This window comes from Aquarana catesbeiana, linkage group LG08, assembly GCF_042186555.1.
Source record: "Aquarana catesbeiana isolate 2022-GZ linkage group LG08, ASM4218655v1, whole genome shotgun sequence".
In the NCBI taxonomy this organism is placed as follows: domain Eukaryota; kingdom Metazoa; phylum Chordata; class Amphibia; order Anura; family Ranidae; genus Aquarana; species Aquarana catesbeiana.
In genome coordinates, this window is record NC_133331.1 from 23332906 (window position 1) to 23353283 (window position 20378).

The following is a 20378-nucleotide window of genomic DNA, read 5'->3' on the forward strand; positions in this document are numbered from 1 at the left end:
CTACTGGAAGAGTGCATTCCTTGCCTGTTGAGGATTGGGGAGTCATGTACATCCAGGGAGAACCATCACCTAACCACAGCTGAGATTACAAACAATAAAAAAAAATAAAAGTTTTCTCCCCAATCTATAATATAGTTACTGTACAATATAAATACTATTGCCTTACTTTGATATTGACAGGTGCAATTAAGACAATTCACAACCTTGATTTGTTACACATAAACATTTTTATTTAAACATAACATAACAAACATTTACTTTCCAGTATTAGTTTATTTTCTATATAGGTTACGTAACTAGTGGAACCTGGAAAGCAATACAGCATTTTGATGAATGAGCAGATGATGACCAAATCTTCAGAACTTCTTGTCCTGCAGGCAAATAAGAGAACAATCAATCAGTTATAAATCCTAGATGCATAGATGCATTGTTATCCCAGAGTCAGACAAGACTGCCAATACCTATAATGCCATTGCTCGGCCCAGAACCCACTTCCAACCAACTATAACCCCTCATTTTTGATTCAGCAGGGAGGGGACACAATGCATAGCATCCAACTGTCCCCAGTTTTGAGGGACCTTCCCCGATTTGGAACAAAGTCCCTCTTTCCTCCTCATTTTGGTCTGATCTATAGAGTTGTATATAAAATGCACTATTTATCCTTCAAAAAGTTTAGGCCTCATTCACACAAGTGGCGACTTGTGCTCAATTTTTTTTTTTGGGGGGGGGGGGGACACAAACCTGGACCCCTCAATAACTCCAACCATCCCCCCACCCCGCTTCATTAGCTCTTCGCTTGCTCGTCAGCCCCACACTTATCCCATCCAGGTCGCAACATTGGCGGCTTCCCCCCTGCACCTCCTCCCGAGTCCCAACGATCGCTTCTCCTTCTAGACCAATCGGGTCTTAGGACTCCGGCCAATTGGGTCTCAGGACCCGCTTCCTGATTGGCCGGGAGGAGAAGCAGGAAGACATTAGCGAATATGAATTTGTTGATGTCAGAAGAGGGCGGGCACTGCGCCCCGAGCCCACCCTTTTTGAAGCCAATTAGAGCCTAAGGGGTGCCCCTTATGAGCAGCCGCCACTGGTCCACACCGTTGTACAGAGATGTCAGTTTTTCTACACGTGTTCTGCAAGGGCTCAAAAAGCAAAACAATGGTTCTCTATGTGCCCTGTTCACACCACACCATGGATTTTCTGCACAGGAACCTGCAATGTGTATGCAGTTTTCTACATGGGGAAAAAAAGAAAAAAAAACTGACACGACATCAACATTGATGTGAATTGGGCACATAACTGACATGGATGAAAACTGATGTCAATGTGCATAGAAACTGGAGATCTCTGCAAGTGTGGTTTTCCCATCAGTTTTCATGCACATATGGTGTGAACAAATTCTCGCAGTGCTGAACCTTTCATCCACATTTCTGTATTTGTAAATTTCAAAAGCCAGTATAACAGTGGTAGCCTTTGTGGGCTGAACTAATCATTTTTTGTTGTATAATTCTCCGTTAAAGAGGTTGTATACTTCAGACATGAAATCTGAACAAAGCACATCCCTCTATAGTGTGTATTTGTTTCAAGTAAAGTGTCCAATCCATCTGCCGCAAAATCACAGATCGCTGCCATTACTAGTAAAAAAAATATCGTTAATTGGCATTACTTTACCTTACTTTGTTTAGCCTGAAAGAGTGCATGGGTGGTGCAATTCAGCAGAGCCATTTTCATCTGTTAAAAAAAAAAAACACAAATAAGATGTAATAAAATACAAACAAAATAAAAACTCACCAATAAACAGTGCCAAATCGGTGTTCAAATCAGAATAGGGACATCAAGAAAATACTTATACAGCAGCATAGGTGTGTGCAGCCTATTGCATTAGGGTGTGCACCCCAGAGCACACACGTCTGTATATCAGCAGAGCAGTGGACAGTTTTGGTAGTTTATTTTTTGAAATTTATAATTGGTTTACAATTTTTTTCCGAGTCCCTATGGGGGGGGGTGCTTTGGTGAAATATCAAGGGTCTAAACACTTGAGACAGGGAAAGGGACTGAGGACAGATACCCCAGTCCCTTTCTCCATAGTCTCAGTTGCACTGGACAGTGAAGGAATGGGAAGTGTTCTGTGCGGAATGCAATAGTTTACTATGCTTCAGTTAAGAATGAACAGAGGAGCGATCAGTACAGATCACTTACTGTGTTCATTCAGAAAAGGAAGGGTGCGCTAAATTAAATATTTACCAGCCCCTTCCCCTGTTCTCTATCATAAAAAATTCCCCGCAGCAGCCGGCGGGAGAGAAGAGGGGGGAAGCTGGCAGCACTGCAGGGGGGAGACAGGGGGCACCAGAAAGAAGGGGGAAATCGGTAACGCACCGTTGATTAGGGTGTGCCCAGGCACACCCGACACACCTTGTATGGAAGCCTATGTCCAGCAGGTCTACTGACTATTAAAATGAGAAGCCATTGTCATAGGTTAGGGCAGGCTTTGATCCCCAAGGCAAGTTTACAGTATTGTCCCCGCTGAGGACGCTTCCTGCCCCAGAGACACCCAGGGCGATGCCGAGTTCAACTTCCAGGTTTTTCCCCTCTGCTAAACATTCTCTATGGGAATTTTGTACCTTTATCCTACATGGAGTCTTTTACCACGTTAGCCAATAAGGGGTATCACATGTCACTTCCAATTTCTGTTTTCACAAGAAAGAAGCTAATGGGAGTGCCATCTGTACTACATTATCTTCAGTGAAAGGCAGGTGAGACATCAAGGGTCCATGACGTCTCATTAAAGAGAACATCTTCACTAGCACACCTTGGTATAGTGATAATCTTGTAGTCTTGTCTTGTATTCACATAAGGCAACAGGCATGTAGGCATTTGTAGTTTGTCCTCCCTGCACAGGTGGCGCTGTTCTACAGCCACCATGTAGAAAGAGGACAGGGGGAACTCAGGTTCCTCCATAGTTCTCATCTGGTGGGCAGTTGTCCGATTGAACGCTGTTGGCCTGGATGACTTACGTGGCCATCTTCAGTGTGGGAAGTGCCAACAAATAGTTGGTGTGCATTTTTGGGTGTGGTTAGGTCAGGGACGGGAACCTGCTGGTTAGGGACAGTGTACCTAGCATAGGGAGAGGTTCTAGTGGAGGGACAGAATAGGGACTGTTAAGCAGTTCTTCAGACAGGAGCTTTTCTGCTACAGGTGCTTTGTTGCACAACTGCCCTCCAGCCGCCTCCTCTGCCAGATGTTGTCGGCATCAGAGTATCACTCTCTGCAATTTCTGCACAGTTCTCTGTAAGTGTTGTTGGCCAGTTCAGTGTTGCCACATAGACCAAGTTCAGTGGCGGCTGGTGCGCAATATTTGGTGGGGGGGGGGGGGGGGGGCAGAAAACCAACACAAAACCCCACACCCCTGTGGGAGACAGACATATGAGAATGTGGCGATCTGTGCCCCGAGCCCGTGCTTTTTTGAAGCCAATTAGAGCCTCAGGCTCTAATCATGGGCATAAAAAAAAAAAAAAAAAAAAAAAACACCATTGAAATCCATGCGTCCGGTGCCTGTAGATTAGGGGGGGCCGTGTCCCTGCACCCCGTATGGACGGGCCACCACTGACTAGGTTACGGTTTAGTTGGAACTTCGACGTTCATACATATCGAATCTGTAGGTCTTCCCTTCCCACTGGGTATCCAACGATTCAGCCCCTCCTACAGACATCACAGGCCAACGTTTCGGGACCTTGCAGGATCCATTTTTCAAGGCAGTAAAAAGGGAAGGAGGGATACTGCAAGGCCCATAAATGTCAGCCTGTGATGCCTGTTACCTTATGTGAATAAAGGACAAGATTATCACTATACCAAGGTGTGGTCATGAAGATCCCCATTTTACAATGATTGTATGGTGGTGCCATCCACCAAGTCACTGCAGCACCCTACACAAACTGTTTGCAAGGCTGTAAGGACTGACGGATACAACTTTCCTATTAAAGAGAACCTGTCAAAAGTTTAGATCCGATTTGTGATATAAATTTTTTTTTTTTTTTAAATGTATCCACTCCAAAGCACTTGGGACCCCCTCATTAAAAATAAAAAATAAAAATAAAAATTGAGCCCGCCCCACACACAGAAGGTAAACACATCCCTCAGGGCGCCTAAGTATGAAAACATGTTTCATTGTTGTACATTCCTAAGAGCAATAATTCTAGGGTCATTGTTCAGTAAAGTTTAAACTGGGGACCTGTAGGGGCTTTTAAAGCATTGCCTATGAAAAATATAGGGTACTGAAGTCTTGTCATTGTGAGAACAGGCTCAATTTTACAGCTTGACATATTTGGTGATCGTTTTTTTCAATGCAACCTCATTTTTTATATGTTACCAAAAATTCAGGAATATATATTGCGTCTGTGTGTCCTAAACGGAACTTTAGTGATTTGCTTAAAATTTGCGCTTTAATAAAACGTTGCACAAATACTTGGAGACAAAGAACTGGAACTAAACTTTTATTTTATAATAAATAATTATTTATTTTATTCTCCAGGATCTCTGCTTTCAGAAAACATCAAGTTTGGAGGGGTTAACTAATCTGGCCTAAAATGATTTTTTGAACATGTGTGCAAAATAGGAAAAATAAACTACAAAAGCAGATCTGCAAGTGAAGGGGTTAAAAGGGGTTTTAAAAAAAGAAGATAAAAACACATAGATATGTGCATGTATTGTAGAGATTATTTTATGGCAGAAGTGAAAACACACTTAAAAAACCTGTAAACTTTTTATATTTATGGGCTTTAAATACTCATATATCTGGAATTGGGATAAAAATGTAGATTTAAAAAACATAATGTGTAGGTCACCTTTCTCATAGTAGTCGTAGACCCAACTTGTTCTTGCCTGGAAGTTCTCCACTCTGGGTCTCATTTCTTGTGTCACAATAAAGGAGACACCTTCACTGGTCATCTGCAAAAGGTAAGCAAAAATAATCACTTTAAACAAAAAAAAAAAAAAGGTGTTTTACTGTTTTGTCCTGCACCAATTTGTAAGATTACAGGGGATTATGCAGCAGAGCTCTCCTCTAGTTAGGCTAAATTTTGCCTTTTGGCTTTGTTGCAGTCATTGGAGCAGTGGTTGATTGTTTGTCTGGTCAGGTTTTCCTAGCTAGGGTGCTTGATTTCTCTCACCTGTTTCTGGAAGAAGTTTAGAATGTAGGACAGGAAGAGTCAAATGGCCAGCATACATATTATGTTCCAGCCAATCCCTGAGGATGGCATCTAGAAGGTGGCTGGGGAGGTGATAAAGGTTTGGGAGGCCTTGCTAGAGAGTATTTTACCCTTGCCAGAGAGAAGGCCATTTCTCCTGGGGCTGCTGCTTCTGGGAGATAGCCAGAAAGACAAATGCAGTCTGGGCCTCAGGAGCTGGGCTGAAGGCCTGGAGGAGATTGCTAATGGATTTTTGCTGGAGGGCACTGTTTGGAAGTCCAGATCTGGAGAAGGATCTATTATCTCCATCAGTGAAGATTTACCTATGGATGCTGGGTGGCAAGCAGCACCTGGGACATCATGAGTAAGACCTGATTTGGGAGTGTAGCGTGTGCCTGCTTCTATAAGGATATTCTGTTAAGAAGTTTGTCCTCCCATTGATTGCTATTATCATTTTGGAGTATCCTGTGACTCTAAATTCCTCTCCTGTTAAAGTTCTTCAGCAATAAATAGTAAAAAACATCTCCTAGGCAGAAAATTCCAAAGACAGTGGTTCAGTCTGGATGTCAGGACCATTTAGCCCATCCCGATCCTTGATAGCTGCTGATCTCATTCCAGCATCCTGGTTTTGGCTGCAATACATTCTCCCTGTTTGTCCACCTGCAAGGTGATTGATGTCCTGTCTCTGGGTGGAAACCAAACTAGGTTTAAGCCAGCAAAGCCTGCAGTCTCAGGCTTGTTAGAGAGCTTGAGCATGTAATACATACACTGTTGGTCTGCCCTTTTCCTGCATTGCTGTCAGGATTCCTTTGTTGACAAGCTCAGATTGTATCGACTACTCTCTGAGCTCTGCCTGCCTTTTGACAATGGATTTGAACTGGACTATTCTGAACCTTGCCTGCCTTGTACCTGGATGGTCATTGAACCATTCTGCCTGTCTGACAATCACAAGTACCTGTTTGCTGTACTCTGCACCTATCATGGCGTGGTAGCCAGGCACTATAGCATTGTGTACAAGTCCTGGGGGCAGCCGAGGACCGGTAGGCCTGCTTGCCTTATGGGAAAGGGGACTGCTATAGGTGAAGAACACAGAGGGCAGCTATAGTGCCTGACCACCTGCTTAGGGATAAGCATGATGCTGGAATGGAACCATCATATATTGTCTACCTCCTGAGGCCTAGTGTCTATGCATGGGAATTGATGCATGAGAATGGTTACTTATTTTTTGTCCCTAAATTGAACTAATATTTATGGAAATTGGCCTGGTGGCTTTTTTGTCGTCCCTTGTGTTAGAATTTGGTGGTGTTGGTCTTACGATGCTCCTTTCTGTCCCTGTGGAAATGGTCTACATTGACAATGCTCTTTAATGAATATACTTTAGTGTGTGTGGGACTGTGCGAGCCTGGCAGCCTCTGTACTAGCAAGGGAGACCTGGGAATATTCTCGGCAGCTCCTCCGTGGATGAGCGTTACATTCAGATTTCACGTCATGGGAGGACTTACATCATTTAAATACACAATGAGATGGTTTTTCATCTGTTCAACTCTGGGAAACATAGATTGCAGCTGCAAATTAAAAATATAACAAGTATAAGAAAACCAGGTGAGACACATAAATAGACACATGGTACAAGTCTGGTACAGATGAAACACCTAAAGTTCACTCTGCATACATCTACCTACAACATCATTGTTTAAGAGCCTGCCTGATTGGCTTGTTGAGGTAAGCATCCCTATCAGTCGAAAAAGAAAAAATCCAGACAATAATGCCCAATGTTGTGGGCACCTGACCTTATTGGCTTGAGTTTACTTTCTTACATTTTTAAACCATAGCCATTAACTTGGGGTCCCCACTCCTTCGAAGATTGGTGGCCATTATAGCCACAAAGATTGAAGGAGGCTTTCCAGGAGATTTCGGAGTGTGTCTAGGGGAATTTGTGCTTATTCAGTCAAATACTCATGTTGGATGAAAAGACCTGGCTCATGATCTGCATTCCAATTTATCCCAAAGGTATTTTGTAGTGTGGCGGTCAGGGCTCTGTGCAGGACACTCAAGTTACAAAGAAAAGGGGAAAGCGCAAACACCTAGTACATTACCCAAAAAGTGTTTTATTCAAAGACAATATAACCAACCAGAATGCTTATGCTCAAAAGTGCAGTGTCAAACATGTATGCTGGAAGATGCCATGTGGAGCATGCTGATGCATTTCAGCTCTGAGAAAAGGGGGTGCGCCCCCAAAAACCATCAGTTTTCTAGTATACAGGAGGTTGTTGGGGCATTTGAACCCTGCACCACGTGGTATCTTCTGGCTTACATGTTTAACACTGCACTTTTGGGAGTATGCATTCTATTTGGTAATGCATATACATTTTTTGGGAAATGCACTAGATGTTTCTGCCTTCCCAGTTTGGCGTCTTTGTAGTTTCACATTGGATTCCCCCATATGAATTGGGCTGCATTCGCCAAGCATTGGGCCATGTATGGACGTGTCGCCTGTATAGCCATTTCTCTGTGGAGGACCTCTGAGCATTGGGAGGGATGATTTTTATTTTATGAGGATGCTCAAGTTGCTCAACACCAAAACTGGTCAACCATGTCTTTATGGAGCTGGCTTTGTACAAAGTGGCACAGTCATGCTTGAACAGAAAAGGGTCTGTCAGATTTGGTGCAACGTTTTGAGAAACAGAACTCTGGTCTGGTCACAATACCCTTCACACAATAAACACGAGTGTCTTACTTCTGGCTATATGATGTTTATTGGCAAGTTTTTCCCAACTAATGTTCTCCTTCAAGTCACTCCTGTGCATCTACCACAATCTCTGTGTTGGAATTCGAGCCCTTCAACTATCTTTTCTGTAGCACCCAGTAGTCTGCCCCCCTATTGTTCCCACAACAAATCCCTTATGACGCTTTGCCAGGTATAATTCTGCCACATGGCTTTAGGAACGATACCTTAGAAAGAGAACGGTATTCCATTACATATCCCGATAAGAGAGGAATGTCTATCACAGCCATGTTGGACTTGTTCTGAATACCATGATAGCTGAGAAAAGAAAAAGTAAAATAAGCGCAAGTAACAAGAAAACAAAAAACTCTACAAGGACTTGTTGCGGTACACGTTTCTTATACACAAGCTGAAGCCTAAAAGTTATACCAGACCTTGACTTACTCCCAGATCAATGGGAAGAAAGACATTTGAGTGAGTGATGGGATGTTTAAAATGTGAATTGTGATCTTCTTCGGTTTCCATTAATTGTTCCACTAGTCACAGTGGCTCTTTATTTGTGCTTCCATTCATATTTGTATAGGAGTTATAGGTAGAGTTACACAGCAGAGAATTTATTTTAAAATGTTTATGTAGGATTAGAGCCCCCGAGCTGGTTGGTCTAAGTGCTGGAGAATTTGTTTTAATAATTTATGCCCCACTGTGAAGGGTTACGGAGAGATCTACAACTAGCACATGACATTCTCTTTTTTTTTTTTTTTTTTTTTTTACCTCTACAGATTACGGCATCCTTCAGTTATTGAAGATCTTGTATTAAAACAAAAGCAGCTCAAGAACTAAAGACAATTCTTTACCCTACCTGGCAGTCACTTGACAGTCAACCAAATACGCCACTCCATTCTGACAATTGCCTGGGAATGTGGTCAACGACAGTGAAAAGGCAGAATTTTTCGGTCTCACCGGAACGTTGAACTCAACTCCAGTCTGTAGGGAATAGACACAAACAGCAAATGTTAGCTTGTCTGATTATTGCTCCCTTGAATGCATATAACAAATACAAAAAGGTAGCCTGGCATTCATTTACTGTGGAACAAAGGAAAGGAGGATCAAAAAGCAGACTGGATAAGCATCTGTAGGATCACCGCTACTTCAGGGAGGCCCGGAATGATAATGGAAATATGGAATGGTAATGAAGGGCTGGGCATGACAAGGTGGAACAGGAGACAACGGAGGGTTAAAATTGAAAGGAAGTAAGAGGGAGGGGATTGAAGTTAACTTTAGGGGTGGGGAGATATAAAAGGAATAGGCGGGGTTTAAGCAGGAGCAGTGTGAGGAGACAGACAAAGGGGAAGTTGCCCACCCACCCTCCCTTTTTTGGTTTGTTGTGGGTATTTTCTGGTTTGCTGTTTCTGTTTTCTTTATTACAGGTGAATGGATCGTGGTCGTCATAGCAGCAATTTATCGGCGGCATCTTTGGTCTCTGATGGTGGTACAAAATGCAAAGAGGTGATGGTAAATGGTGGGGGGCTTTCAGTATTCTGGGCCCCTCTGGTGTGTTCTGTTCTTACAGCGGAAGGCGAGGCTGGAAGACAGATGTTACACTGCGGGAAGGGTGTTGTCACCGAGCTGTTTTTTAAATACGGCTGGTGGCCTGGTATGGTAAAATTATGTACCGCAGTGTATGGTGTTTGGTGAAGTTGTTGAAATGGAGGAGATGAAGTTAAGAGTTCCATCAGAAGACCAAAGATTGAGAGGTGTAAGAACTGTCAGTTAAAAGTTATACATAGTTGTACAAAATGTTCATTAAAAGAGTTATTTAAAAGTTGGTTTTATATTTTTATAATAAAGGAGGCTGCTATGGCCGTTTTTTTACTCCAAAACAACTCCTGTGTGCGTTATCTAATTATTATAGATAAGAAAGGGAAAGGGGAGTAGTAAATAAAGAGTGGGTAGTGGAAGTTGGGGACATTAGTTCCTACACTGGTCATGACCAGCCCAAGTGAAAAAACAAGTAGCGGCCTGATGTGGTTTGGTGGAGACATGTAGACCGAGTCCACTCCTTATCTTTTATTCACCTGGGCTGGCCAGGAGTAGCAGTGATCCTTTCCTCTTTACATTTACTAGCCCTCTGGATTGGCATCAGAAGAAGCCTGCACCCCATGCTCTGTAACGCAGGGATATGCTTTTCACCTCTGCTTTGAAGGGCACCAAAAGCAATAAAAACAGGTTGTAGATGTACAGTTCTGTTGTGGGAGACAAATGTGCTGAGTTTATGGAGAAGGTCCAAGATTTACTGTTCGATCTGTATTTCAATTTCTCTATGATTATAAGCAACAGCTACTGACTAAAAGAAAACTTGATGGTGGAGCTAAACGCTTGACTGGATGAGCAACATGGCAGTAGAGTCTCAGGTTTAGGATCTGGATGTGCCTTGGAGGTACAGCGAACAACTTTTGGATGCCCCAAGGACATGTCTAATTGCAAGGGAGTACAGGAGCAAATCAGCTGAGAGATATAATCTAAATGGTGAGTTGTGTGGAAATTTGTGATCACTGCCACCTGAAGTATTTGGCAGCTATCCCTCAATTTTAATGAGCAAAAAGAATTATGGTTGGCCGCACATCCAGTAAAATCACCTTAAATTTCAGCAAGTAAAAAAAAAAACATCACCAGCTAACATGATTTGTGCTCCCTTAGCGTTTAGTCATAGCTGACTTTGAGCTATGAATAAGCGATAAGGGAACATAAAACATTAGCTGCTGATGCAGTTCCCCTCCCTTTGTATTTTTGGATATGTTTTATGGACTTGCTGAATTATATCCAATGTATCCAATTTCCACTCCAACCACCAAATCAAAGTGGGAAGGTGAGGAGAGGCTTAAAAAAAATAATTGGACTTTAAATGTACCTTCTAGAGAGAATAGATCTCCTAAAAATATAACCCCAAATTTTATTACAAAAGTTAAAGGGTATCAAACACATATATAATGCAACCATCAATCAACTCATCATCGATGATATAATTCCACACATTGAAGTGAAACATGGATGCTATGGAATTGATTTACTAAAACTGGAGAGTACAAAATCTGGTGTAGCTGTGCATAGGAACCAATCAGCTTACATTATTTTTTTTTTTTTTTTGTCAAAGTTTAATTGAACAAGTTGATGTTAGAAGCCGATTGGCTACCATGCACAGCTGCACCAGATTGTGCACTCCTGTTTTAGTAAATTTAGCCCTATGTGTAGTTATGGTGTAATAAGTCATGGGACCTTTTCCATCCAAGGTTTAGCTCCATGTTGATCATTCACCAGGTGATCAGGCAATTCTAAAAATGAGCAGCAATAGAACGTTACCTGCAGCAGCACACAGCCATTCCCAGACACCACCATGCTGTAGTTCCCAGGAACCTGACGAAGAACCTCAGACTGAAGGAGGATTCTGCTGGATGGGTCAACATTGAATTGTCTGATGACTTGATCTCTATATTTCAGCTGAACAGTGTTTGTGGCATTTTTCTGGTACACCAGGGCTCCATAACTACACAGGGCGTCCAGCACTGCCATGGTGTCCTGAGGGGGGAAGAAAAAAAAAAGACAAACAATTTAGTATATCCAAAACACTTTTTTTTAGCTCTGATGTGTAGAAACAATCAACACTTGTGGAAAACTAAAGAAGAAAACAGGCAAAGACAAAAAGGTTGGTACACAAGCCTTATAGAAAATACAGTCAAAAGTTTTGCAGTACAAAAATGTAATAACAGGTTGCATTACTTATATTTTTCAACATTAAACCTCATTTGCCATGTAGTTGCCCAACCCATTAATTTGAGGTCTTCCTGTAAGGTTTCCACATCCTGTTGTGAAGTTATTGCTCTGGTTAGCTTTGTATTGCCAGCAAACCCTGAGATTGAGCCATGTATCCCATCCTCTATATAATTTATAAATAAATTAAATAGGATTGGTTCCAGGACAGATCCGTGTGGGACCCCACTTACCAACCCAGCCCATTCTGGGTGCTCGCCATTTATCACCATCCTTTGGACAGGGCCCTGTAACCAGCTTCCTATCAAAGAACATACCCTATGGTCCATGCCAACAGACCTCAGTTTGTAAAGTAAACGTTTATGGGAAACTGTATCGAATGACTTTGCAAAATCCAGGTATACCACATCCACAGGCCTTCCTTTATCTAGATGGCGGCTCATTTCCACATAGAATGTTATTAGATTGGTCTGACAAGAACAATCCTTCATGAATCCATGCTGATTACTACGAATGATACAGTTTTCATCAGCAAATTCTTGGATATAGCCCCTTATCATCCCCTCTAATAATTTACAAACTATTGATGTTAGATATGCGTTTTATTATGGACTAAAATTTACATGGATAAGGATCCATTTTGGGGATGGCTCCTATTATTCAGTTTGGTTGTATCTGATTATTGGTATTGTCTCCAATAGAGACACAATTCTAGCATCAGTGCTCCTGTGTACCTAAAAAACTAAGGACCTGTAGGGACTTTTAAAGCTTCACCTATGCAAAATAGAGGGTACAGAAGTTGGTCACTATTATATGGGCGCATACAATTTTAACGTTTGAGTATCTATTTAGATTCAGCTTTTGCACTTTACCAAAAAAAAAGTTGGGCAATTTAATGTGCCCTAAAGTTTTTTTTTTTGTGACAAAAAGGTTTGGACTGTAATCATACTGTACAGACATACGTAGCCAGTGGAGATTACATTGAGTACACAGTAAAATGTAGACATGGGGTATAGCAAGCATCAGAAATACAGCCAAATGAGTTTCAGTTAAAGACATACAAGAAGGATCATAAAATTTGTTTGTATTTTTTTTTTTATCGAAATTTTGCATTTTGCTTCTACTACAGATGGAGGTTTTAATTACATAATTTGGCAAACAAATGGAAACCATGAAGTGTTGTCAGAGTTTTGTGGAAAATTGTCCGTCTCATATGTGTTTGTTTTTAGTAATAAAAAAGGACCAATCTACTTGCAATGTTTAGTATACACATAGAAGGTCTCCAGCTGCACTCAGGTGTTGCTGTACCTTTTCACCAAAATTACATAGGGACTACCAGGTCGATTTAAATTCTGTATGACCAGATGTGATTGTAAATTGCTGTCAACTGGTAAAAAAAGCCAAACATTTATTGGCTGCCATTGTCTACAAACGGCTGCAAACTAACACACGCAACATTAAAATGGCCAATCAAGAGAAGTGAATGGATGCAATTTGTTTAGCAACCGATTGCAGCAATCCATAATATATAGCAGGCAGTATTTAATTCTGATGCTGGAATTTGCCCCTTTAGCTTGGGTTTCAAGAGGACTTCCATAATGCTGACATAAGAATGGCTTTTATTTGATAACAAAGCATTGGTACTCTGTCTTGTGTATTGGAGTGGAATGACATGTGAAATTCATGTGCTTGCAAATGTATTGCAAACTGAATATCAACATTCTAAGCAGTTCTCTGTTCCCTTCTCAAAGCATACTGGCCATGAAGATTTGTTTGCCAACACTTTAAAGCTCCAAAAACCAGGCTGGTCCATAGTTGAACGAATTGCGAAAAATTCTGGAGCATTCCCAAAAAAAGAAACCTTACCGATGTGGTGCTGTAAGAGCCATGTATATTCTGCTGTCGAACAAGATAGTTGCTAATCTTTGCCATTTCATTCAGGTCTTCTGCAGAAACTGTAGAGCTATTCTCCCCATAAACCATAGCCTTAAGGACCATGGCTGTTAGCTCCAACTCTGCCGAGGGGGCACGAGGAGAGAACAGGTAGGGAGTCTGCTGCTGTGGTCGCTCTTTACGTTGCCAGTGAAGAGTGTCACCTAGAAGGGCAGAGCAGAACAAAAATAGTAATTTACAAAAAAAAAAAAAAAATAATAATAATTTTGCCAAGATGCACAAGTCATTCCTCCCCACCTTCTTGGTTTGATCACTTTAATTTTTTAACACATGTACAGTGTGTGTGTTTGACAAATGATTTGTTGGCTTTCGTACCTTCATTAATGGCCAAAGTTTTCAATTTTGCACGCATAGCATTGGCGCGATCCACATTCCCAGACACCCGGAAGGCATTGTAGAGCATAGCATAGTTATGCACTGACTGATTCTTTCGAGAAGCGGCATCCAGGTAGGAGAGAGCTGGACGTAAGAGTGAAGGCTGGAAAGAGGTCAGGATTGGGTGTTCATTATTGTACAAAATACACACAGTAATACCTTGGATTACGAGCATAATTTGTTCCAGATGAATGCTTGTAATCCAAAGCACTCATATCAAAGCGAGTTTCCCCATAGAAAAATTATGGAAACTCAGATAACCTGTTCCACAACCACTGCTTGTCTACGCAGTACCGCATGTGGCCAGAGGTGCGGGGGCGCGGGAGACACTCGGGAATGGAGTGTTTGAGTGTCACTGGTACCCCTGCACCTCTGGCCAAATGCGGTACTGCACCCCAAGTGAATCCTGCTCGTCTTGAGACAACTCTCGCAAAGCGAGTCAGGAGTTTTTTTTTTTTTAAAAGAGCTCATATACCGCGTTACTCGCAATCCGAGGTTCCACTGTACATTGCATTTGCTCTATTTTAAAGACCAAAGTCATTATATCCTTGTAGCTGCAACATCTATTGGCAGGTCCAAGAACAAAGGCAAACAACCACAGTAGCCAAGGATAACATCCTTCACTTTTCCAATTTTTAGCCATGAATGCTCATGATCATTGCCTTATTCCCCTTGTTAAACTGGCCATGCACTTTGGTTTTGTATTGCACAGGATGCCACACTTTTTTGCCTTTACAACCCGATGTATAAGCAAAGCATGGAAATTTGTTATTTCAATAAAATTTTCATATGAATTTTTTTGCATTGCTTAAAACAGTCAACATAATTATGGCATTGTATTACATGCTATAATCCCCTATTTTCCCAACCTACATTCATACATCACTAAAGTCTAAATTTTTAATAGTAATTAAAAAAAAAAAAAAAAAAGGCAAATTTGATTTTGTATATTAAAATGCAATACTGAGCTTGTGGAAGAAGCATATGGTGGTCATCATTAGAACAATTAAGTACAGCTGATTGGGGCAGAAATACTTACAGAGGATGCATAAGCGGTCTGAGCCATGAAAATTACCACAGCACATGTAAACCCAACGTCATCATCAGCACCTCCCTGAAAAAAAAAAAAAAAAAAAAAAGATATAGATTATATATATATATTTTATAAATATATGGCTGTTTGGATCAGCAATTTCATTTTGATCTATCAAATAACTGAAGGACACAGTAATATTTCAGTAGTGAAATGAGGTTTATTGGATTAACAGAAAATGCGCAATATGCATCAAAATGAAATTAGACAGGTGCATAAATTTGGGCACCCCAACAGAAAAATCACATCAATATTTAGTAGAGCCTCCTTTAGCAGAAATAACAGCCTCTAGACACTTCGTATAGCCTGTAATGAGTGTCTGGATTCTAGATGAATGTATTTTGGACCATTCCTCCTTACAAAACATCTCCAGTTCAGTTAGGTTTGATGGTTGCCGAACATGGACAGCCCGCTTCAAATCACCCCACAAATGTTCAATGATATTCAGGTCTGGGGACTGGGATGGCCATTCCAGAACATTGTATTTGTTCCCCTGCATAAATGCCCAAGTAGATTTTGAGCAATGTTTTGGGTCGTTGTCTTGTTGAAATATCCAGCCCCGGCGTAACTTCAACTTTGTGACTGATTCCTCAACATTATTCTCAAGAATCTGCTGATATTGAGTGGAATCCATGCGACCCTCAACTTTAACCAGATTCCCAGTACCGGCACTGGCCACACAGCCCCACAGCATGATGGAACCTCCACCAAATTTTACTGTTTGGTAGGAAGTGTTTTTCTTGGAATGCTATGTTCTTTTGCCTTCATGCATAACGCCTCTTGCTATGGCCAAATAACTCAACCTTTGTTTCATCAGTCCACAGCACTTTTTTCCAAAATGAAGCTGGCTTGTCCAAATGTGCATTTGCATACCTCAAGCGACTCCGTTTGTGGCGTGTGTGCAGAAAAGGCTTCTTTCGCATCACTCTCCCATACAGCTTCTCCCTGTGCAAAGTGCGCTGAATTGTTGAAGGATGCACAGTGACACCATCTGCAGCAAGTTGATGTTGTAGGTCTTTGGAGATGGTCCGTGGGCTGTTTTTGATGGTTCTCACCATCCTTTGCCTTTGCCTCTCCAATATTTTATGTGGCCTACCACTTCTGGCCTTAAGAACTGTGCCTGTTGTCTTCCATTTCCTCACTATGTTCCTCACAGTGGACACTGACAGCTTATATCTCTGCGATAACTTTTTGTAGCCTTTCCCTAAACCATAATGTAGAACAATCTTTGTTTTCAGGTCATTTGAGAGTTGTTTTGAGGCCCCCATGTTGCCACTCTTCAGAGGAGAGTCAAAGAGAACAACAACTTGCAATTGGCCACCTTAAATACCTTTTCTCATGATTGGATGCACCTGTCTATAAAGTTCAAGGCTTAATGAGCTCACCAAACCAATTGTGTGTTCCAATTAATCAGTGCTAAGTAGTTACAGGTATTCAAATCAACAAAATGACAAGGGTGCCCAAATTTATGCACCTGTCTAATTTCGTTTTGATGCATATTGCGCATTTTCTGTTAATCCAATAAACCTCATTTCTCTACTGAAATATTACGGTGTCCTTCAGTTATTTGATAGATCAAAATGAAATTGCTGATCCAAACACCCAAATATTTATAAATGACAATCATGGAAATTGTCAGGGGTTCCTAAACTTTTGCATACAACTGTATATACATATACACACACACACACAATAAATAAATGTGTATATATATATATATATATTATATATATTATACATACATACATACATACATACATACACCCACGCAGTTAAATCCTACATGTGAATTGGATTCTTGAAACCACTTTGGACTACATTGATAGAATCCATGCCAAACAGCAATTGGCTGAGCGCTGGTTGGCTGCTGTCAGACCGGCTGCCATACACGGGCCGATTGAACGTTTATTGAATGACCGATGGTCGCCCGACATACAGCCCGTGTATACTAGGCTTAAGTATTCAGCACTAGATTTCCCATTCGCCTCTAACTGAAAAAGATAAAATTCAGAGTTATTACCTTCAGTCCACTGTTGAACAACATCCCCACTGGCTTGAACCCTCCAGTATTCAAGTTCTGCAAACGTTCCAAAAAGAGAATACCTTGCTTGAAGATGTTGTCATCAACTAAGGTGTGTGGTCTTATATCCCACAAGGTTTTCAAAGCCAACACAGTCAACCTACAAATCAAAGAAAGTCATGTTCTGGCCATTTTCACCCACTTTTAAAGACAACCCCCCCCCACCCCACTTCACAAACACCAACTTTTTATTTTCTTCCCCATTTTACTGCATCCCCCCTCCCTTCATTTTTTACTCACACCACCCCTTTTTAAATAGATTTTTTTTTTTTTAAACTACCTTTCTTAAGAAGATAATAAAGGTCACTGAGGTCTTTATGCTTCATGGATCAAAAAAGGTGCCCTGTGTCCTTTAGGTTTAGGGCAACCTATGTGTTGTTGAGGTGTTCAGGTGTTGAGGTGTGAGGTGTTCAGGTGTTGTTGAGTACAACAATTTGGGTGAATTCTATACAAAGTGCCTGAAGTTCAAAGCACTAGACGTTACAAGGAAGGACACAGCATTTTTGGCAAGATCGACCATAGTCGCAGAAGAGAACTAACAAATACATCTAAGGAGTGACACTCTCCGGTGGATATCATTAAAGGAACAGCGGTGACATAAGTAGGAAGGAGATCGTGGAGTCGGTGAGGGGGACATTGATCGTTTAGGATTCCTGCCACTGGATCTACATTCACATGCCCATTACCCCTGCAGGGGTTGGGCTTTCCGGTGAGTGGGGGCACAAGTGGGGGTTCCACTGAAGAAGGTTAAATAACAGCTACAGTAAACCCGTACGGGATCGTTTGGAAGCGTAGACAACTTGTTCACAGAGTTTTTTCACATATACAGAACTATTTCTATTGGACATTTATATAATTTTTTTTGGAATATCTGGTTGCACGGAATACTATCACACAAAATCTCACTATATGGACTGATTTTATTTGTGTATTTTTTGGTATATTTTATGCAGCACTTTTGGGATAGTTTCAACCAGCATCAGATAGCTTTTCTTTTTTTTGTTCTATATATATTTTTTTGTTACTTTCAGGTGTACACATTTTTCATAGGATTATTGATGTTTCAGCTACACCCATATTTGCTCACATTTTACTTTACACATTGTGTGGTGTTTTGTATACGTAGCGTTTTTACATGATACATATTTTTCCTATTATATATATATTTTTTCATAGTTTTTTCACTAAATTTGTTGACACACTCTGATGCACATTTTTTGATATTGAGGCATTGATTTATTTTATTTGTGAACAGCGCCAATTCCCCTATTAGAGTTTCTTAGTATTTGGACTTTGCCTTGGTGTTTTCCTTCTGTTTGGGGGGCTGCAGTTCTCACTGGTGACCGTCCTAAGCGCGGAATATTTGGATTCACATAAACATGGTTTAGCCCATCTCCCTCCTTAATTTAGGGCACAGTTGAACTTGAAAACAAATTTAAAAAAATAAATAAAAATATATAATAATAATAATGATATCAGCCCAGAACCTTGGTGCTTTGTGAGCTCCAGGCATCCAGAGTACTTGATGCAGCATCAGATGCACCCAATGAGAGCATTACCCAGGTACATTTAAATACATTTTTTTATTATATTTTGCTCCCATTTTGTAAAGGCCATAAGTGGACCCTGGTTTTGATCATGGCTTAGAGTGATATTAGACCCTCCCTGCTGTAACAATCAGTCTCCATGTGTATAGTTTCTGTACAGAGGGTAGGTTATAGAAGGGTTTCAGCCTCTGTGCAATCAAGTAGGAAACAGGGTTTTTCGTTCTACTACTTATCCCCATTACTGTAGGTTAGAAGACTGTGGGGTCCCTGTTTGTCATCTAGGATCTCCCTTTCACATTTAGAAATGAGTGTTTCTGTATGGAGCACAGACCACAAAGCAGTCACATGACTACAAATGTACTTGGTGCACTGGACTAGGGAAGGAAACCCATCTGAGCGCCAATTTGTCCTCTGCACAGGGCTTTAGTGGCTATCTCAGGGAAGCCAGTGCCTACTATTGATATGAAATCCCACGAGATTTAAGCAGCCATTTTGTTGGGGCTGCAAGTATAAATACCATGTGAGTGGAGTCCTGCAGGGGAGTGAGAAGGGGCAATTGCATGTGCAACCTGCAGTTTAAAGTAGTCCCCAAATGGGCTCTCTTTGCGAGGAGAGAGTTATTTCCTTGCTGCATACCTCCAGTGGGCATGCTGAGGACCTTTAGCGGAAGGAGCTGAGGTCAAGGTTCCTTGTTAGAACAAGTACCTGAAGTGAGAAGGATTGTGAGTGTGGGCACTTCTAGCGACACTGTTCAGCTGCAGGCTTGTACTTCATGGAAGAGCTAGTGTTTACTACTCCACACTTGAGTAGCACAGTACCCTTTCTTGTTTTTAATTTAGGAAGTATGCTGTAGCAGCTTGGGAATAGCTTATTTTCTGTTGAACTGTTCTAGCTGCCATGATTTGGAACTGTTTGTACCATAATTTGGAAGTCAAGTAATGACACTCCTTGCATTATACCACCTTGTTTGTGTCGCACAGAATTATGGAAGTGGGCCTCATTAGGCCAAATACAGTCTATATATTGGGGCAGTAGAGGTGGTGGTCAGGAGATGGAATGTTCTGAGGAAATGATGGTCCATATAGTTGAGGCACATCTCTCCTGGCAGCTAGGCATCTGTAATTAGCCCTCAGCTGTGTCACGGAGTCTGGCCTAGGGACCCGTCTGGAACCACAATATACCTAGTCCGAGCAAGTGTGCTTCTGCCTTGCCTTATGGTCTAAAAGGTGTCATGTGCATGTGTGAAGAGAGCTGGTAGGAGATCTTGAGCTTTGCGCCTCTTCCTGAAATGCATAAATGAGAGGGAGCCAATTCCATGCATTAAAACCAAGTTTGAAGTTTTTAAATGCAACTAATAGTAGTGGTTCCATCCCCATGTAAGGCCCTCTACACAAGCCTTGGCCATGACTACCTCAGATTGCCAGGGGTGCTTCCATGCATTTATATGTCAATTAACTAATAGCAACAAGACATTTTTTTTTTCTAGTTTTTACTTAAAGTGTAAGTAAACCCTCCTGTTTTCAGCCAAGGAAGCTGCCATCTTTGCCTCTGTTTAATCCACAACTGCCATGATGCTGCACATGTGATCAATTATGACACCAGCCATTGGATGGTTTGACAGTTTGGTTGAGAGCACAACCAATGGGAGTGCTGCATTTCC

General features: G+C 41.4%; 1 protein-coding gene across 5 annotated transcripts in view; it reads right to left on the reverse strand.

Moving 5' to 3' along the window:
• Positions 1–208: 208 nt before the first annotated feature.
• LOC141105637 (ovostatin-like) overlaps positions 209–20378 on the reverse strand; it is a 91008-nt gene continuing 70838 nt past the window's right edge. For 2 of the 5 annotated variants that reach the window (XM_073595606.1, XM_073595602.1), the window contains exons 26-36: positions 17112–17271; positions 15038–15112; positions 13939–14101; positions 13537–13766; positions 11263–11478; positions 8765–8889; positions 8133–8223; positions 6683–6745; positions 4839–4941; positions 1669–1728; positions 209–371 (exon numbers count right to left, since the gene is read on the reverse strand). In XM_073595606.1, coding sequence (XP_073451707.1) covers positions 1679–1728; positions 4839–4941; positions 6683–6745; positions 8133–8223; positions 8765–8889; positions 11263–11478; positions 13537–13766; positions 13939–14101; positions 15038–15112; positions 17112–17271 — 1276 coding nt within the window. In that variant the 3' untranslated portion in view covers positions 209–371; positions 1669–1678. Of the gene's footprint in view, positions 372–1662; positions 1729–4838; positions 4942–6682; positions 6746–8132; positions 8224–8764; positions 8890–11262; positions 11479–13536; positions 13767–13938; positions 14102–15037; positions 15113–17111; positions 17272–20378 lie in introns of those variants that run through there. The other 3 variants (XM_073595605.1, XM_073595603.1, XM_073595604.1) reach the window with 3 other exon arrangements.